The 27359-nt window shown below is 33.9% G+C and overlaps 1 protein-coding gene across 1 annotated transcript in view; it reads right to left on the minus strand.

Annotated features, from left to right (window-relative positions):
• Positions 1 to 27359, minus strand: part of CCDC172 (coiled-coil domain containing 172) — an 85468-nt gene that overhangs the window by 34485 nt on the left and 23624 nt on the right. The window contains exons 3-4 of the mRNA XM_003787333.3: positions 18929 to 19045; positions 17604 to 17769 (exon numbers count right to left, since the gene is read on the minus strand). Coding sequence (XP_003787381.1) covers positions 17604 to 17769; positions 18929 to 19045 — 283 coding nt within the window. The remainder of the gene's footprint in view (positions 1 to 17603; positions 17770 to 18928; positions 19046 to 27359) is intronic.

Here is a 27359-nt window from a genome sequence, read left to right on the forward strand (position 1 = left end):
CTCTTTAGAGGACAATTTAAGCCATTCACGTTGATAGAAATTATTGATAAGCCTGGTAAAATTTTGGGCATCGAGTTGTTTGAAAGTCCAATAGACATTTTTAATCCTTTTGCCGTTGTGGAAGTTGGAATTTGATCAAAAGTTTCTGGGTGGGTTTACTAAGAATTCTTTATACATTCTGGATATCAGTCTCTCATCAGATATGTAATTTGAAAATATTTTATCCCATTTTAGGAGTGTATTTTCACTTCACTTTCTTGACCATCTCCTTTGAAACACAAGAGCTTTTAATTTTGATGAAGTTCTATTTATCTACTTTTTGAACGTTTTTGCATATCTAAAAAAATGATTCCCTAATCCAGGATCATGAAGACCCATGGTTGTTTTCTTCTAGGAGTTTTCTATGTTTAGCTCGTATGTGTCTCTGATGCATTTTAGTTAATTTTTGTGTGTGTTATGAGACAGGTGTTCATATTCATTATTTTACTTATGGACATCCAGTTATCTTCACAACATTATTTTAAGAGACTATTCTTTTCCTGTTGAATTATTTTGGCATCCGTGTAAAAAATAAATTGACCATAGTTGTGTATGTTTATTTCTGGACTCTTAATTATATTCCATTGATCTATATGCTTATCCTTACACCAGTACCAAATTGTCTTTACTACCATAGCTTTATAGTAAGTTTGAAATTTAAAAGTATAAGCCCTCCAACTCTTCTTTTTCAAATTGTTTTAGCTATTCTGGATCATACTCATTTCAAAATGAATTTTAGGATCAGTCTGTCAATATTTTTCCAAAAATGTAGTTAGGGGCTAGGGATTACAGTTCACGCCTGTAATCCTAGCACTCTGGGAGCTTACGGCTAGTGGATTTCCTGAGCTCAGGAGTTTGAGACCAGCCTGAGCAAGAGCAAGACCCGTCTCTACTAAAAATAGAAAAACTAGCCAGGCATCATGGTAGGCACCTGTAGTCCCAGCTACTCAGGAGGCTGAGGCAAGAGGATCTCTTGAACCCAAGAGACTGAGGTTGCTGTGAGCTCTGATGCCACAACACTATCCAGGGCCACAAAATAAGACTCTGTCTCAAGAAAACAAAAAATCCAGCTAGGATTTTGACGGGAGATCACTTTGGGAGTATTGTCATTTTAACTGTAGCAAGTCTTTTAAATCATAAGCCCAGGTGTCTTCTGATTTACTCAGTTCTTTCATTTACTTCAACAAGTTTTTGCAGTTTTTGGTGTTTTTGTAGTTTTGCACTTTTGTTAAATGTATTCCTAAGTATTTTAAATTTTGTTGCTATTGTCAATAGAAGTGTTTTCTTAACTTCATTTACAAATTGGTCATTGTGAGCATATAGAAATATGACTGATTTTATATTTTATCTTATATCAGACATCCTGTTGAACTTGTGTACTAGCTCTCATAGTTTTCTTATAGATTCCTTAGAATTTCTATATATAAGATCCTGTTGTCTTTGTACAGGACTGTTTTACCTCTACCTTTTCAACTTGGAAGTCTTTTATTTCTTCTTCTTGCCAGATTTCCCCAGCTAAATCTTGCAATTCAGTGTTTATTATAAATGATAAGAATGGATTATTCTTGTCTTGTTCCTCATTCCTCAACTTAGGTAAGAAATTTTCATTCTTTAACCACTAGTAATGATGTCAGTATGGACTTTTCACAGATACCCTTTATCAAGTTGAAGTTCTTTTGATTCCTAGTTTATTAAATGTTTTTCTTATGAAAAAAATGTCAAATTCTTTTTCTGTATCTTTGGTTATTTTAATGTCTTCCATTTAGTTTTTCATTATGCTCTTGTTTTTGAATATATTAAAATGATTTTAAATATTTTTCCTTCTATTTGCATCATTTTTGTTATTCCTGGGGTTTCTATTAACTCAATTTCCTCCTTTCTATGAATTATAATTTGCTGCTTCTTTACATGTTTACTAATTTTTGATTGGATACCAGAAGTTATATTTTGGATACTATTACTAATTATTATGCTTGAATATTATTTTGTTGAATTTTTAAATTTTTTTCTATCATCCCCTAAAGCATGCCCATGTTTATTTTAGAAGGAAGTTAAGCTATTTTTCGGTTAGGTTCAAGTCTTGTTCATAAAAGAGGGTGGGTCTAGAAGAGCATTTAATCTACAGCTAACTTAATCCCACTATGGTAGCACTCTCCTATTTAATGAAATATTTCTATTACAAGATTGAATATGACTATCTCTTGGTCCCATATGAGCTCACTGGGTTAAATCGTTCACTTTTTGACCCCCAGTAGTTTTGCTTTGCTCATCCCAGTGAACTTTTCCCTATGTATGTCCAGGGTGATATACATCCAATGACTCAGGGGAGCACTATACAAATTTCTGGAGCTTTTCCCCTATGTAGACCTGTCTTCTCAAGTACTTTGTCCTGAATACTATAGTTAACTTGGTCTCCCTGGACTTCAATTTTTGTGTCCTCAATTTAGACAACTCTGCATTGCTTAAGTTGCTACTGTCCCCAAATTGCATCCAAGTAGGAAGCTGGGGCAATCAGAGCTCACCTCATTTGTTTCCCTTCTCTCAGGGATCACAGTTCTGCACTAACTCTTATCTTCAACATCCAAAAGTAGTCTTTCATATTATTTTCTCTAGTCTTCTAGTTGTTTGTGATAAGAGGGAAAATTCCATAAAACTACTATCATGATTCATAAGAGGAAGTTCTCACCATATTGTTTAAATTATCCTTTTACTTTTTGTCTCTCTTCCACATTAGACTATAAGCTCCTTGAAAACAGGGACTTTGCTTTAAATTCTAATTCTTGTACAGTGCCTGGTATGGTATATGCAGAGCACATAGTAGATACTCAAAGTGTGTTGAACTAAAGAAAAATAAATCATATAATTGACTTTAAGTATTATTTTTCATAACGTCTTTGTCCATTGGTGTAGATAATTAAAAGTGGATAATTTTAAAAATAAAATTGATAGGTTCACACTTGTGCTTCTGCTCCTTTAATAAATGAAAATTTAAAATATAATTGCATACCAATAATTCAGACAGGTATTCCAGGATGGATACCATTATACAATCTTTAAGAGATTAAAAAAGATAAATATTTTATTTATTATTTATTGATCTATCAGACATTCTATGATAAAATACCTTTGTAAAATTTAGGCAAGACTAGAGAAATTTTGAATTTAAATATTCCTGAAATATATTATTTTTCTTAGTCCCTGTCCTATAGGCTAAATGGAAAAGGCACAGTTGTATGATTGATTATTCAAAGAAAAAACAAAACAGTGTGTTAATTTCTTATAAAACTTATAGAACAGAATAAATATCATTTGTGATAACTTTTCCCCCACTTTACTATTGTCTCCTTTTAATTTTATCATTATTTTTATTTATAACTTTGTTAAGGTTTAATTGATGTGGTGATAATTTTAATTTCTTCCACTGGCTAAAACCCACAATGTTCTAATGAATATCCAGGTTTTATAGTTGGAAAAACTATAAGACTAATAAACTAAGATAATCAAAATTTATTCCCATCTTTTAACATGTAATGAGTTGTCTTTCTCATAGTTGTCTTTCTTGTATGTACATTGCCAATCATTAATGGATATTACCAGGCAAAGAAGTGTAATATACCTCTTATCTCTTATCCAGAAAAAAAAAGGTTCACCAACTAGCAGAAATGAGGCAGAGGAACATTTTGAGAAAAATGTTCTGACAATAACTGTTTTGAAGCCAAAAGAGATATACTCTTATGTATGAACTACCGATGTTTAAAATAAAAAAAAGTGTTCATGTCACAAATATATACTGAATACTAATTATTCTATACTTTTAATTGCTCAGGCCCAAAACGTGAAAGTCAACCTTACCACCTCCACCACACCCCACCTAGTTCATCATGAAATTCTGTTTGTCTAATTTGAAATATATTCAGAATCTGAATACCTCTTATCACTTCTAACTATATCTTGATCTAAACCATCATCACCTCTCATCTATTTCCTGCTTTTACTTTATTTAAGTATGTTCCCAGTAGCAGTCAGAGCAATACTGTTAAAATATGAGATCCTTCACTTGTTTTCTCAAAACCCTCCAATGGCTTCTAATCTCACTTTAGTAAAACTCAAAGTTTTTAGAATGGCAACAGGTATCAAATTTTCTGAATTCCTCATTTCAAGACTTAGGCTTTTTGCTTTTTGTCAACAATTCAGGGCTTTGCATTAGTTATCCCATCTGCAAATGCTCTTCCCCCAAGTATTTATTTGGTTATTTTCCTTATTCTTTTACCTCTTATTCAAATCTTACATTAATTGATCAGCACTCATGTACACATTCAGAAATGCAGCAGGTGGGAGAAGAAAGAAGGGGATGGGTAAATTCACACCTAATGGGTACAATGCACACTATCTGGGTGATGGGCACACTTACAACTTTGACTCTAACTGTATAAAAGCAATACATGTAACCAAAACATTCGTATCTCCATAATATTCTGAAATTTAAAAAAAAAAAAAAGAAACCTTACCTTATCAGTGCAGCCTTCTCTGGACATCTACCTAAAATCCTACCATAAACCCCACTCCAACCCTACTCCTGGTCTATCTTTCTTCCCTGTTTTATTTTTCTCTTTAGCCTTATCGTTATCTAATTTCCTTCTTCCCTCCTCCTTCCTTTCCTCCTTCCTTTCTTTCTTCCTTCCCTCCTTTTTCTTTTATGTGTCTCCCTTACTGCAATATAGGCTCCATAAGGACAGGTATTTTTTTCCTTCTGTTTTTGATCACTACAGCAACAGCAATATCTATGACAGTGCCTGATAAACAAAAAGTACAAAGTATTATTAAATAAATGAATAAATGTACTAAGAGCATTTCAGAAATAAATATGTGAGCAAAACACAGTTCTAGTTTCTGTGAAAGTTTATACTTTAGTGGAGGAGATAGACTTGAGTCACATAATTACAGAAGCATGTAATTACAATATGTTGAAGAAAAGTCAGAGAACAATGAGAGAATATGCCCATAAGAAATCACTTAATATGACATTTGGAGGGTAGAGGATCAGAGAAGGCTTTCCTGAGGAATAACATTTGAGCTGAGATCAGAATGAGTTAATTAGATAAAGGATAAGAAAAACATTCCAAGTAGAACATATTCAAAGGGCAGGAGGTAGCATGGACCAATCTAGGAAACACAAGGCCAATATGCCTATAGCACAAGGAAGCTGCTGGAGAGGCATCAGGCTGTGTAGGGATGGAAAATATGTTGAGGAGCTTGGTTTTCTATGTTTATTATGATATTTTAAAATAGAATTAATTAAGAGGCATAAAAGAATAATACAGTAATAATACCTTTTTAAAATACATATACAGATGTTAGTATTTTAGCAACCTTGAGGAGAGAGAAGAGAACCCAACTCTAGGGTTAAAAAGTAATAAATCAAAGATGTTTCACAAGGGTTAAAAAAACACCAAGTAATAAAAAATAATAAAAACAGATATGAAGAATTAAATATTGAAATTATTCCAAATCCAACGAAACAGGCTGACTAATAGTTGTAGGCTAAAAGCTCGGTGGGCACGGTTAGCGGGAAGGAGGAAGAAAGAGAAAACTCAAGGGTCAGGAAATAATAGATGTGGTGGCACAAATTAAAAGAGGGAATGGAAAAGCAAACACCAACAGGCAAGAAGACAAATAGAAATTAAACTATTTTGAGAAAATGGCTCCAATATCTGCTTAAAATCTGAATAACTTCTTTCTTCACCACCAACATCACCACCAAGGAGAAAGGGTCACCAGAAAGTTTCACAGGTAAATTCTTTAGGACCTTAAAGGAGAAGATAATTCTAGTATTTTCATTTTTCCAATGAGAAAAAGATGAACGCTTTTACATTCTTTTTGTAGAATCAATAAACCACACAAAAAGACTAATCTCATTGATAAATATTGGTGCAAAAAATCCTAAAGAAAACATTATCAAATAAAATTCAGTAAAATATTTGAAGACTGAGGCTACAACTAAGGAAAGTTAATGATAGGATGTCTATTAATAAAATTCACCTTGACAGATTAAATTAGGAAAAGTATATGATCACCTTAAAAGGAAAAGGTTTTTTGGAGGAAAGCGGGAGCAAAGAAGGGTTGCTGCAGAAGAGAAGAACAAGGCAAAAAAGAGAGAGAAATCTTCAATCTGGCATCATGATTAATAGTAAAACTAGAAGTAGTTCCATAAAAGTTAGTAATAAGAGAAGTTATCCAAAGTCATCCCTATTATTAATAGTGCTCTAAAAGTATAAGCCAATGAAATTAGATTTTAAAACAAAGTAAATATTGGAAAATAAACAAAATTATCAGCAGCTGAAGCTGACATAATTACACATAGAAAACCCAATGAAATCAAATGCAAATAAGAGAATTTTCAGTAAGGCAGTTTGTTAAAAAGTTAGAATATGAAAAAAAAGTAATTTACCTGTAAATAATAAATAACTACTAAAAAACATAATGGAGAAAAAAATCTATTTACATTCTCTAATTTAGTAGTACTTAGAAAATATTGACATGAAAAAGGCAAAGACTTAATTAAAATATCTCATTTTTAGATAACAGAAATCAAGATTATAAAGGTACCATTTCTCTCTAAATTCATTAATAGAGTTAACGTAATTTTAATTGAAATACAGTATCCTTTGAACTTGAGAAATGAGACAATTTTATCTAGGAAAATAAATACAAGAAAATCAATAAAGAGTAAGGAGAGAAGACTACACTGCTATTAAATCATCCTTGAAACTAAATAATTAGAACAATAAAAAATAATTGAGAAAGACAAATATGCATGTATATGTACACAAATATAATATGAATTTAAAATGATAAATGTATAACTTCCAATTGGTTGGAAACAGATGAATTATGTAATAAATTGTGTTAAATAACTGATAAGCCATTTGGAAAAAGTAAAGATGGTTCCTTAACACTCTGTACCTAAAGAAAAGGATATATAATATATGTGGGAGAAATGAAACCTTTTTTTATTAATGCTTTGCAGAGAAAGCCCTTCTAATCTAAAAACAAAATCCAGAAGCATGAAAGAAAATATTAAGATGACTACCAAAATTTTAAATTTCTACTTGGTATATGACACGCAAACACACACACACGCACAGTAAGTCCAAAGGAAAGAATAAACTAGGAGGCATACCTATAACACACATGACAGAGGGGAAACTTCCTTAATTTATAAAAGTTCTTAAAAGTCAGCAGAAACAAAAAATAGAGAGATGAACAAAGAATAGGAACAGATTCTTTCTATTCACAGTAAAGGAAATAAACTATTAAAGAAATCTGACTTCTGGCAAAATTAAAGAAATGCTAATAAAAATGACAATAAGAACATCTTCACTTGTCATATGGCAAACATTAAAATTATTGATAATACCCAGTTCATTAATGGTAAGAGATGGTAATATAAAAGAAAACACAGTTGATAGAAAAAAATAATTGATTCAATGTTTTAAGGAGCATAATTTGGCATTACGTCTCAGTAAAATTTTCCTCTGACCTAGCAGTTTCATTAGCTTTTACCACATAAATACATTCACAGCAATAAAATGAGATATAAACTCAAAATAGAGTGCCCTACTGATGATCATGTGGGTTCTTTCCTGAGTTTATTTTTACTTTGTTTTGTTTTCTTCTTCATAATCACCACTACTAGTCCTGTTACCTGTACACCATTTCTTATCTTCTTTTGGAACTTTGCTTCTTTTGTAACTTCAACTTTTCCTATTCATTGGCTCCAATATACTGGCATTTAAATATGTTCATGTATCTTCCATCTTAAAAAGAAAAATGAAAAAGAAAAGGATATCCCACTTTCCCCGTAGAAGCCTTCCCCTGACTTCATATCCCCCTTTTTACTGGACTCTCAATTTTATCCGTGAAGAAAGTTCTTCAAAGTCTTGACTATGCTCATGGTTGCCTTTTCCACATTTACCTATTGTTCATTTCCATTGTTCAACCCATTACAAGTTGGCTTCTGGCCTTCTCTTACTACTTTCATCTGCTACTTTTTCTAAAGACCAGCAGTGACCTCTGCATGCTGCTTCTTTGTCCTTATCCTGGTTGATAGCTCAGCAGCAATTAACATGGACTGATCACTCCTCAAATACTCTGTCCCCTAGGTGACCCTGATTCCACACAGTAAAGTGGTCTGACTAACTTTTTTGGAGCTCTTTCTTATACTCTTTGCTGACTTTCTTCCTCTGTTTACTTTGAAAATCCTGGTGTTTCTCAGGGTTCATTCCATTTTCTTTCAAGACAGTTTCCCTAGGTGACTCCCAAAATTTAATAGCTCCATCCCTGACCTCTCTCTGAGCTCCTTACTTAAATATATTATTAACTGACATCTATACTCAAACCCCTCACTTAGCTAATCAGTATCATCCTTCAGATCTCACTTGCTCAGGGAAGTCTTCCTTAACTACCTAGTCCAGGTTAGGTCTACTTAAAGGTTCTTGTATCATCTTCTGCTTCTCCTCAACTTAATTCATACTGTTGAGGATAGACAAACAAAACATAGTCTCTATTACTATGGAGATTAAAGTTTCATATGGAAATGTTATGAAATACCTAAATGACACTTTCTAAAGTTTGAACAACAGAATCAGATACCCTGGAAGCAAATCTATTAAAATAAACCCATTATTTCTAGAAAAAGAGACACAAATAGAGAGCTCCTACAGTACTTGTGATGTTGACTTTTTTCCTTTATCAATTTTATAGAGGAAAAATTACCATAAAGTACTTCCATTTAGAGCGTATAATTCCATGAGCCTTGACAGGTATTTACACTTGTGAACCCACCACCACAGGCATTAACTCAACATTTCCATAAACCCCAAAGGATTCCTTGTGATCCTTCACAGTTCATGCACTTTGATCTAGGTACTCACTGATCTGCTCTGGACACTATAATTAGTTGACACTGTATCTGGTTTCTTTCACTCACTGTATCAGAGATGCATCCATGTGCTGTTGGCAGATCTGTTGTTTCTTTTTTTGTTATTAAATGTTAGCTGTGTCTTTTTCTATATTTTGGAAAGGTTGGCTAATATAGGTACTAGTTCCTCTTTGAAGGTTTGGTAGAATTCTGACGTGAAGCCATCTGGTCCCAGGCTTTTCTTTTTAGGGAGATTTTGTATAGATGATGCTATTTCAGAACTTGATATAGGTCTATTCAACATTTCCACTTCATTCTGGCTAAGTCTTGGGAGGTGGCATGCTTCCAAATATTGGTCGATTTCATTCAAATTTTCATATTTCTGGGAATAAAGTTTCATGGAATATTCATTAAGAATTTTTTTTATTTCTACAGGGTCTGTTGTTATTTCATCTTTACCATTTTTTGATTGATGAGATTAGAGATTTTACTCTTTTTTTCTTGGTTAGGTTGGCCAAAGGTTTATCTATTTTATTGACCTTTTCAAAAACCAACTTTTCAATTTATTGATCTGTTATATAATTCTTTTGTTTTCAATTTCATTTAATTCTGCTCTAATTTTGGTTATTTCTTTTCTTCTGCTGGGTCTCGGATTGGAATGTTCTTCCTTTTCCAGTTGCTTGAGATGTCCCATTAAGTTGTTAACCACCTCTCTTTCCATTCTCTTGAGGAAGGCTTGCAATGCTATAAATTTCCCCTTTAGGACTGCCTTTGCGGTATCTCAGAGGTTCTGATAACTCATGTCTTCATTATCATTTTGTTCTAAAAATTTGGTAATTTCCTTCTTGATCTCATCTCTGACCCATCTATCATTCAGCATAAGGTTATTTAGCTTCCATGTTTTTGTATGAGACTGCAAATTCCTATTGTTACTGAGTTCAACTTTTATTCCATGATGGTCCAAGAAGATGCATGGAATAATTTCTATTCTTTCAAATTTACTGAAGTTAGACTTATGACCTAAGATGTGATCGATTTTGGAGTATGTTCCATGGACTGATGAGAAAAATGTGTATTCGTTTTGTTAGGATAAAATGTTCTATAGATGTCTGTTAGGTCTAAAAGTTGAATAGTTAAATATAAAACTAAAATTTCTTTGCTAAGCTTCTTATTGGAGGATCTATCCAGCAGTGCCAAAGGAGTGTTAAAATCCTAACTGTGATGGAGCTGGGAGAGATCAAGTTGCTCATGTGTGTTACAGTATCGCTTATAAACTGAGGTGCATTTTGGTTGGGTGCATAGATATTGATAATTGAGATCTCATCATATTGAGTATTACCCTTAACAAATATAAAATGGCCATCCTTATCCTTGCTTACTTTTGTTGGTTTAAACCCTATTGTATCTGCCAATAAAATTGCAACACCTGCTTTTTTCTGCTTTCTTCTGCTTTCCATTAGCCTGGAATATAGATGACCATCCCTTCACCCTGAGTCTAAATTTATCTTTTAAAGTAAGATGCGATTCTTGAATATAGCAGATGTCCTGTCTGAGTTTCTGTCTCTAATCAGGACAATGTAAGCCATTCACATTGATTGAAACTATTGATAAGCCTGGTAAAATTTTGGGCATCGAGTTGTTCAAAAGTCCAGTAGACATTTTTAATCCTTTGCCACTGTGGAAGTTAGAATTTGATCAAAAGTTTCTAAGTGAGTTTACTTTTGTGGTGATGATTACACTGGTCATTATGGAGGACAGGTTTGAGAATTTCCTGGAGAGCTAGTTTAGTTATGGCAAATTTCTTCAACATGTGGATGTCATTAAAGTATTTAATTTCTCCATCATAGATGAAACTCAGTTTAGCTGGATACAGAATCCTAGGTTGAAAGTTATTTTGTTTGTTTTAGGAGTTTAAAAGTCGATGACCACCCTCTTCTAGACTGAAAAGTTTCAGCAGAGAGAACTGCAGTCATTCTAATACTCTTCCCCTTGTCGGTTATGGTTTTCTTGCATCTAACTGCTTTCAGAATTTTCTCTTTCATATTAACTTTAGTGAAGTTAATTATGATGTGCCTGGGGGATGTCTTGTTCGCACTGAGCTGTGCTGGGGTTCTGAAAATATCTGCTATCTGAATTTCAGAATCTCTTGACATGTCTGGAAAGTTCTCTTTCATAATTTCATGAAGAAGAGCCTCTGTGTTTTGTGAAGCAACTTCATTGCCTTCAGGGATTCCTATAAGGTGAATATTAGTTTTCTTCGAATTATCCCAGAGCTCTCTGAGAGAAAGATACATTTTTTGCTCTCCATTTCTTTTCATCTTTGAGCTCTTAGGCTCGTTCAAAAGCTTTGGCTTCAATGTCAGAGATCCTTTCTTCTGCCGTTCCATTCTGTTACCCAGGGATTCTACCATATTTTTTAGATCTTTGAGGGCAGCAAACTCTTACCTCAATGTTTCAAAATCTTGGGTCATTTTATCTTTGAAATCATTGAATTCTTGAGACATCTTTTGAATAATTTTTTGAGATATCTTTTGAATAACTTCTTGAAATTCTAATTCCCTCCTTTCCTCCAGTATGTTAATCTTATTTGCTATCCAGATTCTGAACTCAATTTCTGTCATCTTTGTCATCTGCTTGTGGATGGGATCTTCAATTGCTTCTGCTCATCCTTCCTTGGAAGACTTGATCTACTCTGGTTATTCTGGTAACCAGAGTTTTTCCGCTGATTTTGCCCCATGGTGAATTTGCACTGTTTAGAGATCATCCCAAAACTGTTCAGCCTGTTGCTGCCACTGGAGAAGATGTTTGCTTCCTCTGGTTGCCAGGAGAGATAGGGCGTGTCTGTCCAGAAAAGCCTCAGGGGTGTGAGCCTTATTGTTCTAGCTGCTGCAGCTGTTGCTCTTCACCTCCAGGTACCACCACACCTGTGTGGTTTCCTCTCAACTGACTGTCCTCTCGCAGTTCTCGGGCCACCGGGCCTGGGGTGCCAGGAACACATGGGTCAATCAGTCCTGAGGCACCCTGCTCAGGTGCCCTGGGGCAGCGGCCGAGCAGTGGCTGCAGGTGTTGAACAATTCTTGGCCGCTTGGGTGCCCTGGGATGGTGGTGAAGCAGAAGCAGAGGTGCGGCGGACGCATGGGTCAAACAGTCCTGGGGCGCCCCACTCAGGTGCCCAGGGGGTGGTGGCCAAGTGGAGGCAGCCTAGGGTGACACACAGGTCAAACAGTCCTTGGCGTGCCCAGCTTGGGTGCCTGGGGGTGGCAGCTGAGCAGTGGCAGCCACATGGGGAATGTGTGGGTCAAACAGTCCTAGAGAGCCCCGCTTGGGAGCCCAGGGGGTGGCAGCCAAGCAGCGGCAGCTGCAGGGGATGCATGGGTCAAACAGTCCTCTGTGCTTCCACTTGAGTGCCCTGGGGGCAGCAGCCAAGCAGCAGCTGCGTGAGGAACATGCAGCTCAAACAGTTCTCCAGCTGCAGGGCCAGGATAGGGTGCTTGGTCCTGTAGGGGTGGGGGGACATTGTTCTTGGGCCTCCTCTCACTGTCTCTGCAGGCAAGGGGGGAAGGGTGGACTGGGAATTCAAAAGGGCAGCAAAACGTTAGTTCGATTTTTCTGCCTGGCTAGAGGGTGTTTGGAGTCTCAGTAGGGTCCCTCTAGGGGAGTAGACCCCTCTTTCTGTAGCTCTCACACGTGGGGTGAGACAATAAGTCCTCAGTTCACCACTTGTCTGTAGGAAACTCACAGGAGCAGACAAAGAGAAAAAAATGCAACTTTCTTGGGGGTAGGGATGGACACTCTTCCTTTGGGATGTCTTATGTACCTGTAGATTGCTTTCTAGGAGTCACAACTTGCCTCAGTAGAGTTGTCCTGCAGATATCACTGTTCTCTCTCAGCTGGGCTCCTAGTCTTCAAATTTGTTGGGTATTTTCTGGACTTTATCCTTCCCTCTGGACAGGAGCTTCTGTTGGAGACTGGTACCTGTTGGCCATCTTGCTCCTCCTCCCAGATCTGTTGTTTCTATTGCTGAGTATTTTATTACATGGCTATATCAAGTTTGTTTGTCTGCTCTCCTCTTAACGGATATTTATGTTCAGTTTTCAGTTTTGTGAATAAAGCTTCCAAAAATTTTAAACATGGATTGGGTTTCATTTCTATGGAGTAAACAGTTGTGGAGTGGCAGGGCTATATGGTAGATTTATGTTTAGCTTTTGAAGAAAGTATGAATTATTTTCTAAATTGATCATATCATTCACTTTACATTCCCATCACTACCATGTGCATTTCAGATGTGCCACATTCTTGGCAACAACACTTGATACATAATTATATTTTTAACTTCAATTACATAGACACAAAGTGACATTTTACTGTGGTTTTAATTTTTATTTTTCTAATAACTAAAGATACTGAGTATCTCTTCACATGTTCATTGGCTTTTAGTACTCTATTATAAAGTTCAAAAATGCTTTCCCTTTTATAACTGGCTTTTTCCCCTTTTTAGGTTATAAGAATTCATTATATTCTGGATAACAGTACATTAGCAGATATATTTGCTGCAAATACTTTCTCTGGTTTGTCTTATTTTCTTAAGTGTCTTTTAAATTTATGTTAAATTCAATGTGTTTTTCATTCATGGTTTGTGTTTCTTGTGTTTTATCTAAGAAATCATTGCTTAGTCCAGTAATATTCAACTGTTATGTTGAGAGAGGATCATAAGTGTGCCATGAACATTTTTTAAAGATTGTTAATTAATTTTCCAAAGAAGTTCAAAGCACAGTAAGTATATTTCCTTTAAACTTTTTTTTTGATAACATAATTTTAAGTGTGCCATTGAGGTTTAACTATAGATTCAAATGTGCTGTGAGATTAAAAATACTGGCCTAGTATAAGATGGAAAAGATTTTATACTATGTTTTCTTCTAGTAGATTCATAATTACAGCTTTCACATTTAGGTAGGTATATGTCCATGTTAGGTTATTTTTAATATGGTGTGAAGTAAGAGTTAAGTATTATTTTGCAATGAATGTCCAATTGTCCTAGTACCATTTATTGAAAAGCCATTCTTTCCCCCCACTGAACTGGCCTGCCATCTTTGTTGAAAACTGGTAGACCACACACATGGCTATTTCTGGATCCTTTTCTATTCCAGTGATCTATAGGGTGTCCATAAAGTTTGTGTGCAAATTAAAATAGACAACTCTTTGCCTATTTTTAAGTCAGTGACACATGACACATTATCCCAATTACGATAGCTTGCTAGTAAATTTGGAAATCTGAGAGTATAAACTTTTAAATTTTACTATGTATTCTTTTAAAAATTGTTTTGGCTACTGAAGTCATTTCTGTTTCCAAAGAATAAAAGGGTTTATCTGAAAAAGATGTGTACTTGGGGCTTTTTCCTAATGAAACAAACCTCAATAACATTCATGTGAGACCCTCACATTTTAATATGAAGAAAATTTTAAGGAGTAAAATAAACAAATAAATACATTTAAAAATAGATAAAAGCTGATAGAATAAAAACACAAAGAAAAATATTTTTGTAAAGCTGTAAACGTTTGTGTCTTAAGCTATATATTATTATAGCTTAAGTCAAAGTTTTTAAAAACCAAAACTTGGGGTGGCACCTGTGGCTCAAGGAGTAGGGTGCCGGCCCCATATACCAGAGGTGGTGGGTTCAAACCTAGCCCCAGTCAAAAACTGCAAAAAAAAAAAATAATAAAATAAATAAATAAATAAATAATAAAAACCAAAACTTTTTTTTTTTTAGTGTCTGATCTATGTGTTAAGGTGGTTATCTCTCTCTCTCTTTTTCTTTAATTGTTGGGAATTCATTGAGGGTACAAGAAACCACATTACATTGATTGCATTTGTTAGGTAAAGTCCCTCTTATAATTGTGTTTAACATAAAAGCTTCAAAGAAAATGAAATACCTAGGAATATACCTAACAAAAGAGGTGAAGGACCTCTATAAAGAATATTATGAAACCCTAAGAAAAGAAATAGCAGAGGATATTAACAAATGGAAGAATATACCAGGCTCACAGCTAGGAAGAATCAACATTGTTAAAATGTCTATACTTCCCAAAGCAATCTACAGATTCAATGCCATCTGTATTAAAATACCAACATTGTACTTTCAAGACTTGGAAAAAATAATTCTTCATTTTGTATGGAACCAGAAAAAAACCCTATAGCTAAGGCAGTTCTTAGTAATAAAAACAAAGCTAGGGGTGTTAGCATACCAGACTTTAGGCTGTACCAAACAAGAACATACACTGGGGGAAAGAATCCCTATTCAATAAATGGTGCTAGGAGAACTGGATATCCACATGTAAAAGACTGAAACTGGACCTGCACTTTTCTCCACTCAGAAAAATTGATTCAAGATGGATAAAAGACCTAAATTTAAAGCATGAAACAATAAAAATCCTCAAAGAAAGCATAGGAAAAACACTTGAAGATATTGGCTGGGAAAAGACTTAATGAAAAAGACTTTGTGGAAATTCCAACAACAAAAATAAACAAATGGGACTTAATGAAACTGAAAAGCTTCTGTACAACTAAGGAGACAATAACCAAAGCAAATAGACAACCTACACAATGGGAAAGGATATTTGCATATTTTGAATCAGACAAAAGCTTGATAACTAGGATCTATAGAGAACTCAAATTAGTCCAGATGAAAAAAGCCAACAATCCCTAACCCATTTTTATGGGTAAGAGACATGAATAGAACCTTCTCTGAAGAAGACAGACAATGGCTAACAAACATATGAAAAAATGTTCATCATCCCTAATTATTAGAGAAATGTAAATCAAACCACCCTGAGATACCATCTAACCCCAGCAAGAATGGCCCACATCACAAAGTCTCAAAACTGCAGACCCTGGCATGGATGTGGAAAGAAGGGAACACTTTTTACACTGCTAATGGGACTGCAAACTAATACAACCTTTTTGAAAGGAAGTATGGAGAACCCTCAAAGAACTCAAGTTGTGGTATATGTATACCATGGTATACTATTCAGCCATTAAAAAAGATGGAGACTTTACATTCTTTGTATTAACCTGGGTGGAAGTGGAACGCTTTATTCTTAGTAAAGCATAACAAGAATGGAGAAGCAAGAATCCTATGTACTCAATTTTGATATGAGGACAATTAATGACCTAGTACACAGTCAGGGGTGGGGGAAGGAGAGAGGACATAGAGGGAAGGAGGGAGATGGGGGAAAGGGAGAGCAGAGAGAGGGAAGAAGGGATGGGGTTGGGGTCTCGGGGTGGGACACAAAAATCAAAACTTTTATGAAGTAAAAATGTTACAGCAAGCTAAAATCAACTTACTATTGGGAAAAGAAATTTTTTAAAATAAATTTAGTGTAGCCTAAGTGTATCGTGTTTATAAACCCTACAGTAGTTTACAGTGATGTCCTAAGCCTTCACATTCACTCACCACTCACTCAGAGCAACTTTATAGGCCCACACACAAAGTCCAATACAAGTGTACCATTTCTTATCTTTTAGACAGTATCTTTTTTTTACTCTAACTTTTATGTTTGGATATGTGTAGAGAGACATATTTACCCCTGCATTTCAGTACAGTGCTATGCTGTACAATTTTGCAGTCTGGGAACAATAGGCTCTTCCACATTACCTAGTTGTGTAGTGGGCTGTAACCACCTAGGTTTGTCTACGTGCATTCTATGCCAGAGCATATCCCTGTTGTTAAGCAGCATGTGACTACAGATGGAATTAAGTTGACCATTTTATTATTTGTTTTGTCTGTTCTCTGTGTTTTTTACTCCTTTGTACCTCCCCCCTCATTTTTTCAGATTATATAAATATTTTTTAGGATTTCTTTTTAATTTCTATATTGTCCTTTTAGCCATTTGTCTTTTCATTTTTTCCTTAATGATTGTGCTAGGAACTAAAATAAACATCTTTGGCAGCCTTTTTATATAATGCTTTCCTCTTTGATTCTCAGCAGTAAGAAAAGGCTTGAGGGCAAAGATAAAAATCCAGTATTCTTTTTTTTTTTATCGTGAGACAGAGTCTCACTCTGCTGTCCAGAACAGAGTGCCATGGCATTAGCCTAGCTCTCTGCCTTAGTCTTCCGAGAAGCTATGATTACAGGATCTTGCCACAATGACCACCTAATTTTTTTCTGTTTTTATTCATCCCCTCCTTTCTTTGGCAAATATTTTAACTCAGGATCTTATCATAGATTCCAATAATCTTCCTGTTAGTATTTCTCTCCCCACCTACTGTGTAATCTTATTTCCTAACTTATATTAGATTGATAGTAGAACGAGAATTACAGTACCACTTCTAACATTTGATGTGGCTTCCACCATACTGTACTGTGTCTGCTTAAAGATTTAATTCCCTTACTTTTGACTTTTATAGAACAGTATCTATTATATAACAGATATTTAATTGTTGAATGCTCATATCACATGTACCTCTAAAGCATTTGAGACTGCTCACAATAAAAAATACATTAGGATATTTAAGACAAAGTAAAAGAATAGCTATACAGTAATCCAATTTGCTTATTAAAAAGCAAAATTTCTGAAAAATTACTTAATTCAAAATAAGTTATTTTCATTAATGTAAGATAAATGAGGTGGTACTATGTATTCATACCCATTTTCAAAATGTTTGCCTGGTTTTCTAAGTTAGATATTTCAATCTTGACATTTTCTTTCATTAAAAGTTCTCTTTTCTTTGTTATTTCATACTCATTATTGAAGTCTGAAATATCCTTAATAAATTTTTCCTCCTCCTCTATTGCTTTTTTCTTTGTAGCCTCCTGAAAAACAAAACAAACAAAAAAGATGAAATACAGGTGCTGGTCACAATGCACATAATATTTTTCTTTAATGATTAAAAATATAATCATTTGGAGTTACTAACAACAAAGGTATAAAATTACATTTCCTTATTTTACTGCAAAAATGCTTTGTTCCTCTGATAATATTAAGAAAAAACTAAAGCTATTATATATTAAAACAAATTATCTTCAGACAAGAGATATCTCCTTAACATTTTGGGAGAATTATTGAGGTAGAAATTTTATCACTCAAAATTGTATCTGTATTCATTGTGCCACTGTAGTATGGAATTGGATGGTAAAATAATTAAATGACCAAACTTGAAAATTAAAATCTAAATATAAAGGAATTACTGCTTTATAGCAAACAACAAAATAAGGATATCTAAGAAAACCCTTTAAAATGTAGGCAATGAAGGTAAAATTATATATGTACTTCAAAATCAGTTCCAATAATAGTTAACATTTTATGAAATATTAACATGGCATAGAAATAAGAATTTCCAAAAACTATGGAAAATGCAAGGACCTAAACTTTTTGACAATGCCAGAATCTAAACATTACTATATTTTTCTATGTTTTCTAAGAGATATCAATGAATTTTGAGACACATTTTGAAACTAACCATGTCATTCAAAACCATCCAGTCTGTTAGTTCTTACTTTTGATATGTTATTTTAATACCTTAAATGTATTTTCTTTAGAGTGTTGATTAATATTTCTAACACGGCTCTGTCATTCAATACCACTGCTCAAACTGTTGGCTCTAGGGTAAAAAGATATACAAAATCCATCCTTTTACCCCAATCCCTGAATATGCCTGAAGTATGAGCCCCTCTGCTTTACAAGAGCATTAAAACCAAGGTCTCAAAGACTGAGCAATTCAAATTATGTTCACTTTTTTTTTGTTCTTATTACAATTACAAATAATTTCTATATTGCATTCCTGCCAACGGAATTCTTTCAAACTACATTACTCTACCAATTGGTTTTTAATAGCATTTAATACCTTTCTGTATCTGAGCAGTACTATCTGCCAATATGCATATGGATAATTTCCTAAAAGTGCACCTACGTATATTTAAATACTTTTGACACAGTTAGTGAAATAGATTTTTAAAAATGGCTAGAACTTACAAAGGTTTGGAGAAGCATATTCCTTTGGTTTGTAATTTCACTGCATTGCCTTTCTAAAGCATTTTCATGCGTTTTCAAAAGCTGTAAGAGGAAGGATTTTTCAGAAAACTGTTGAGCCTTCAAAGTAAAAAAAAATAGAAACAAAATAAAACAGAAATCAGAATAAAGTAATTAATTAGACATTTTAGGTTAGTTAATAGAAAAGATTTGTATAGTATAAGAAGTTTTCTATATTAATCTTTAAAATGCAAAATAAAATTCACATTACATATTTTATATGTGCTCTCTTGTATTATTTTATAAGTAACTTATAATTACAACGCTCATCCTCTTCACACAGTAAGACTACAAGTTCCTCAAGGGCAGAGAATGTGTTTTCTTTTTCCTCTCCATACCTAGCACAGTTCTTAGCTTACATACTAAAGCTTATAGACGATATCCATTGAAATCTGTTTCAAGATAGCTTGTTTTGAAGAATAGGTTTCTATTCTTACAACTTATAAGGAGGATATTAATGAATAAATCAAGTAGTACACAATATAACTAATAAAATAATGAGATAAAATCTATAAAGCATAGGCAAAAACCCAGTCCCCTGACCATAGTTATATTGAATAAAATAAAAATCTGCTAACATCCTCAAAACAGTTTTGAGAATTCCTTTTTTTTTTAATTTGAGTAGCTCATTTGGATCTAAATAGCAAAAAGATACAATAAACATTAATAGTAGACACATAACTGTTATTTCATTTGGACCTTAAAAAATAGTATCTCCTGAGACATAATGTTGAAACAAAAGTCAGGAAGATTTAATATATAAAGATTAAAATGATGCTGGACTGGAAATTATGTAATCTTTCTGTTTAGTACTGAACCTCGTAAGAAAGTATCACTTAAAATGTCCATACTACACAAAACAATATACAATTTTAATGCGCCACTGTCATACTTTAAAGACCTTGAAAAAAGTAGGGGGGGCAGTTCTTGCCCCCCACACCTTTGGGGGGCAAGACACGATTGTGAGAGGGACTTTACCTAATAAATTCAATCAGTGTAACCTGGTTTCTTATACTCTCAATGAATTCCCAACAATAAAAAAATAATAATAATACTTTGTTTTGTATGGAATCAGAAAAAACTTCAAATAGCCAAGACATTACTCAGAAGTAAAAACAAATCAGGAGGAATCACACTAGAGACCTCAGATTATACTATAAATCAATAGTGATCAAAACAGCATGGTACTGGCACAAAAACAGAGAGGTAGATGTATGAAACAGAATAGAGAACCAAGAGATAAACCCAGCTACTTACCATCATTTGATCTTCAATAAGCCAATTAAAAATGTTCAGTGGGGAAAAGATTCCCTATTTAACAAATGATGCTGGGCAAACTGGCTGGTGACCAGTAGAAGACTGAAACTGGACCCACACCTTTCACCATTAACTAAGATAGACTCCCACTGGATTAAAGATTTAAACTTGAGACATAAAAATATAAAAATACTAGAAGAGAGTGCAGGGAAAACATTTGAAGAAATCAACCTGGGAGAATATTTTATGAGAAGGACCCCCCCCAGGGCAATCGAAGCAACATCAAAAATACACTATTGGGACCTGATCAAACTAAAAAGCTTCTACACAGCCAAGAACACAGTAAGTAAAGCAAGCAGACAGCCTGCAGAATGGTAGAAGATATTTGCAGGTTATGTCTCTGACAAAAGTTTAATAACCAGAATCCACAGGGAACTCAAATGTATTAGCAAGAAAAGAACAAATGATCCCATCTCAGTGTGGGCAAAGGACTCGAGAAGAAACTTCTCTGAAGAAGACAGGTAAAATGCTCATCATTCTTAATCATTAGAGAAATGCAAATCAAAACCACTTTGAGATATCATCTAACTCCAGTAAGATTAGCCCACATCACAAAATCCCAAAACCATAGATATGGGCGTGGATGTGGAGAAAAGGGAACACTTCTGCACTTCTGGTGGGAATGTAAACTAATACGTTCCTTTTGGAAAGATCTTTGGAGATCACTTAGGGATCTAAAAATAGACCTGCCATTCGATCCTTTAATTCCTCTATTAGGTATATATCCAGAGGACCAAAAATCACTTTGTATAACAAAGTTATTTGCACCAGAATGTTTATTGCAGCCAAATTCATAATTGCTAAGTCATGCAAGAAGCCCAAGTGTTCATCAACCCATGAATGGATTAATAAATTGTGGCATATGTACACCATGGAATATTACGCAGCCTTAAAAGATGGAGACTTTACCTCTTTCATGTTTACATGGATGGAGCTGGAACATATTCTTCTTAGGAAAGTATCTCAAGAATGGAAGAAAAAGTATCCAATGTACACAGCCCTACTTTGAAACTAATTCATAGCTTTTATAGGAACGTCATAACCTAATTATAGCCTTAGAATATGGGAAGGGGGTTAGAGGGGGACGTGAGGGGGATGGATGGGGGAGGGAGGGTGATTGGTGGGGTCACCTCTATGGTTTATCTTACAAGGGTACAAGTGAATCTTTCTAAGAGCAGAGTATGAACATTTTAGCTCAATAACTAAGAAAATGACATGAAGGTTATGTTGGCCAGTTTGATCAGAGTATTTCAAAATGTATATGAAAACAGCACACTGTACCCCATGATTGAATTAATGTACACAGTTATGCTATAAGAAATTAAAAAAAAAAGAATGGAAGAAAAAGTATCCAATGTACTCAGCCCTACTATGAAACTAATTTATAAGCACCCACACTTTCATATGTAAGCTATAACCCAACTATAGCCCAAGATAAAGGGGAAAGAGGAGAGGGAGGGGAGGGGAGGGAAGGGGAGAGGATAGGTGGAGGGAGGGTAATTGGTAGGATCACACCTATGGTGCATTTTGCAAGGGTACATGTTAAATCTACTAAGGATAGAATATAAATGTCTTAACACAATAACTAGGAAAATGTGGTGAAAGCCATGTTAACCAGTTTGATGAAAATATTTCAAATTATATATACAACTAGCATATTGTACCCCATAATTGCATTAATATACACAGCTATGATTTAATAAAAAATAAAAAAATAAAAATAAATAATGCTGCAGTAAAAAAAAAATTAAATTCAGGTGCCTAACCATTATAGTAGCCTGTCTCTTACGTAAAGTTTATGCATTATTTGCATATGCTAAATACTTTGTGTAATACAAAGCTTCATATGAGTATTCAATAAACATTTGCTAAATTCAATCGGACTGAATTGAATTAAATGGTATATTAAATAAGGCCATGTTATAAAAATTCAAAAAAAAAATGAAAGCATCACTTCCACTTTGGGGCAGTGCCTATCTCTACAGAGAAAAGAAAAAAGGTATAAATTCAACTTAAATTGCAGAAAGCAAGATTTATGTTACTTATAAGAAACTTCCTCAAGGTGAGAGACAGGTTGTGAAATCTTTGTCCCAGAAGATATTGAATAGGAAAGATCTTAGATATAGTCTAGTCCAGAGGCAAAGGGTTGACTTAAAAGACAGTTTGAAATATTATGGCTAAAAAGTCCTAGAAATATTGGCATTAAAAAAAAGTAGCTGAAATAAAACATAAAATGTGATCTTACATTTTTATAAGATCACAGACTATCTACCCACACCTTTAATACTTCATGCTATTCTCATCAACCCTATTTTAAGAAAGACATCAACAGGGAAAGATTAGAGAAGTATTTATATAATCAAAAGAATTAAAACAATATTTTAAAAGCTGGGGGAAGGTAGAAAAGGGCAGTGACTATTTTATTGTCTGAGAAGTCAGAAATTAGAAAACATATGGCCATATTTACAAAGTCATACAGAAACTGATAATGAAAGCAAACAAGAATTAAACATGATTTCTACCACATTTATTTAGAATAAGGAATACTTCAGGGCTATTTACCACTGATTATCTAAAATAAGAATAAAATGAGTTCCAGAGAAGTTAAATACCTTAACAAAGGTTATATAACTTATTAGGGGAAACCCTAGGACTAAAACCCAGGTCTACTGACTTTCTTTCTTCTAAACCAGCATGTTAACCTGGAAATAACAGAACTCTTTCAAAGTAGTGCAAAGGGAATACTGGAGCGAAAAAAGAATTTTGGTCTCTGATAATACTATAAAGTAGACAGCACATAAGTTTAAGGAACTTTAGAAAAATTACCAAAGACTGGATCCATCAGAGCTTATTTTGCTTACTCAGAGTTGCTGTTGTGGACAGCAATCAGAAATGGTCACAATAATAATGCTTTAGAGTGGATATTAGGCTGGATAAACTTTGGTTTGATCTAGTAAGGGACTTCAGTACCACATCCTTCAGATTCAAAATTCCTGAATTTTGTTTCTATCTCTGATTTATTGTAAAAGACCCAAGTCAAAACCCAAAAAAGAAGAAAATATTACTATTGGATGGAGAAATGTTTAAATGAGACTTAAGCAAATTTATTATTCAAATTCAGAAAAGCCTTATGTTAGGACTCAGGAATTAAGGTTTCTATCTCAGCTATTAACAACTAAGAGCTAAAATTACCACTGTCCTTTTTTTTAAAAGGAAGAATAATAAATACTAAAAAGATCTATGTAACATATTGGTACTTAGCTAGAATATTTCACCATAACTGAAAAAAATGAAAACTATATACCATAAACTAAAAAGTAGACAGCTGTTGTAAAGGTTTATAAAAAGAGTGCATCTATAATCTATCTCTTCCTAAAATTCCATGTAAATTATCCATTTTAAGGTCTTCTCTGCTTATTTTCATTTTTGTTATTAGATTTCTCTTTGTTCCCACTTTTTAACTTACTTTTTGTCTTCATTTTATACTTCCACATTTTCTTTTTGGTGGGAAGGACAAAGTCTAGTCTGTTGCCTCAGCTAGAATACAGTGGCATCATCATAGCTCACTGCAAACTCAAAATCCAGGGCGCAAGGGATCCTTTCTGCCTCAGCCTCCCTAGTAGCTGAGACTACATGCCATAACCCTCTCAGATAATTTTCTTTTTCTTTTTTTCTTTTCTTTTTTTAAGAGATGTTGGTCTCACTGTGTAGCTCAGGCTGGTCTTAAACTCCTGGTATTAAGTGATTGATTCTCCTGCCTCAGTCTCCCAAAGTGCTCGGATTAATAGGCGTGAGCCATGGCACCCAGACCATATTTTCCTCTTTTAATCAAGATTTTTTAAAAGTTCGAGAGAGTCAATAACTACAAAAAGATTATAGTTACACTAATTTATTTTTATTTTATGTTATTTTTCTTTCAGAACATCATGAGGAGTTATACTAATTTTTAAATCACAGGATCTACGATTTAGAAAAGAATTTAATATAAGAAAGTCTTGGCAAGTAGGGGAATAGCATGATAGAAAAATGGGCAGGAGTCTATGAAAGCTAAATTCAGGAAAGATAAGAATAGATTCCTACAATAAGGTGATTCACATTGTTGAGGACATCAATAGACTACAGCTGCAGAAGGTAAATGAGGCCTAATATTACTAATATAAAACTTTCACATTTTAATGGAACTAAAGGGACAAAAACTTTTGGATGTCTTTAGTTCCTCTATCTATATATAAGTTATTATTAACTCTTCAGAAATAAAACAGCTTTTCACAGCCACCTAGATGTAGAATGGTTTTCAGGATTGCTCTTTTTGTTCTTACCCTTGTCCCAACCAGTATCTTAAGTTATTTTTCTATTCCTGTGTTTCAAAATCAGATCTACTGATGTGTAAGATTTAAGTAAATATTCCAAATATAACCCTGACCTGAACATACTGATGGGATCAAAAGATGAATAATCATCAGAAACTTCTTACCTCTCTTTTGTTACAAAGGTGATGAGTGGGAATCAGAATTGAGAAGATACCATGTGAGATATTAAATTGTGACATAAAAATATTTCTAAACCTATCTCTCTGTGCCAGGTTTAAATCAAGGCACTATATTATATCCATGGTGGCTTGAACCATTTATTTTATGATAAACAAAAACTTTAAAAACTATTAATTCTGTCTCCTGAGTTATTCAATAGGCCCCAAGAGGCTACAAACAGTATAAAGAAAAGGGTGGCAAGTTCCTAACGGCAGTAATGCAAATTTTTCTTTCTCATTTCTCTCTGTCCTCTGACTAGAAATGAAGAAAAAATATTTGCATACATTCTTAAAGTTAGGTTCCACAATCAAACAGCCAAGCTTTGTCAGAAAATATTGCTGCTTTGGAAAATTTTAATTTATAGCAGTGCCAACTCCCTGGTTAATTCTGCTTCTCTCAGCAATAAAGATTGTTTTTTTCCTTTCCCTGTTTTATTCCTCTTGGGATATTTGATTTTTTAATGGAGCTTATACTTTTCCCAGAGAGCTGACTTATCTGGTCAATTAGGTCAGTTTTCAGCAAAGCCATGATTTGTGACTTTTCACTACTCTTGCTGCCTGGGTGCCTTTAGGTATTTTTCTAGTAGAAGAACTTAAAAATTGAAAATGACTAAGGATTTTAAATTAATGTTTGGGTCCAAGTAAGCAAAGTACAGAGCTACTCTTTGTCATGGTTGCTGTTGTTAAAAATAATCTCAGCCTTGAAGAGCTGACATTTTGCTGATTAAACACTCTGCCCAATAGCATAATGGGCAACTTTACATAAAAAAAGAAGAGTTATGTAGGAGACTGCACCTTCCTAAAATCATAACAATTGGGGAAGATAATGTGGTGCCTATAATTATGATAAAAAGACATTTTAAACATTATAGTACACCAATTATACTGATAACAGATGTTAAGTTTTTAAAGAAAATACATCTACTTTTATGAATGCTTTTCTAAACTACAGATGCTTAAAGTATAACTGGCTTTGACATAGTAATCCTAAGATGGTAAGCAAGAAATTCTCAATATTAGGAATTCTAATGGCTTATAAGGCTTTCCAGTACCTGCACCCCGCATCACCATCTCCAGCTACTCTTTGCTTCCCTTACTGCCTTCAAGGCCCATGGGCCAGGCCCCCTTTCTGCTCATGAAGCACACTTGGCAAGCTCTCTTTTTAAGGCTTTTGCTCTCTGTTTTCTGTGGTTGGCCATCTCTTTTCCCAGATTCCTCATGGTGTGTTTCCTAACACCTTTCATTTGGGTTATCAGATGAGAAACACTGCTATTTAAAGTTGATCTAGAAATTCTTGTTAATGCAATATAGCCCCCCTCCCAAAAGGAATAAGAAGTCTAATTATTCAAAATGCTGACACATATTTCTCTCTTTTATTTGGGCAAATGTCATCATTACATACCTAATGTATCCAAGAAAACCTACTGAAAAGCTGTTAAAAATAAAAGGGAGTTTAATAAAGAAACTAGTAACAAAATAAATACCAAAATCTATTCTAGTTACCAATAAATAAATGGAAATAAGTAGAGAAAATGTCCTGTGACAGCAAAAACCAAGCAAAATACATGAATATATTTAACAAGGGGAAATATTCTATGACAGCAAAAACCAAACAAAATACATGAATATATTTAACAAGAAGTAACTGAGACTTATATTAAAAAGCTCTCTCCTGGGACCATAAAAAGAGATCCAAATAATTAGAAAAATATGCTGTTTTATTGAATATGACTTGGAGTTGTAAGTATATCAGTTCTTCCCAAATTACCACATGAAATTAGTATAATCTTAATTAAAACCCAAATGATTTGGATTATTTTTAATTTTACAAAATTATTTTCAAATTTATCTATAAAAACACACTTTGAAAATAGTCAGGAAAAATATGAAAAGGGAATTACCCTTCCAGAGAGTCAAAGATATTTTAAAGCTAATATACTTAAGCCAATATGATATTGGTTTCAAAAAGATTAAGAGTAGAACAATACAGAATATCTAAAACAGACACAAATACGTACACTTATAACAACACACACACACACCCATTATTATAAAGCTGGTGCTTCTGATCAATAGGTAACATGACATTTATGCAGACAATGATAGTAATTTCTCTTTAAAATGCTAACGAGAAAAAAAACACTGTAGAAGTACTAGAAAAAGATATCGTTTATAATCTTGAAGTGAAGTAGGCTTTCCCAAGTCTGGAATGGATTTAGAAAAAAAAACAAAACAAAAGATTAAAAATTCTAACAACATAAAAATTCTAAACTTTGATTAGAAAAACATGTCATAAGAACCCAAGATACAAATAATACAGTTTGCAGCAAATGACAAAGAGTAATAGCTGTAATATATAAAAAGCTATATGACAATAGGAAAAACCAAGAAAGGACAAATGATATTAATAGGGAAACCACAAAATATACATAAATGAAGAACAATATATTAACAATAACTCAAAGTAAAACTATAAATGGATGCCATCTTTCTTATAGTTGTAAAAAACTGATAATTCGGCTCGGCGCC

The sequence above is a fragment of the Otolemur garnettii genome, unplaced genomic scaffold (assembly GCF_000181295.1).
Source record: "Otolemur garnettii isolate 467f Iridium unplaced genomic scaffold, OtoGar3 scaffold00021, whole genome shotgun sequence".
Taxonomy (NCBI): domain Eukaryota; kingdom Metazoa; phylum Chordata; class Mammalia; order Primates; family Galagidae; genus Otolemur; species Otolemur garnettii.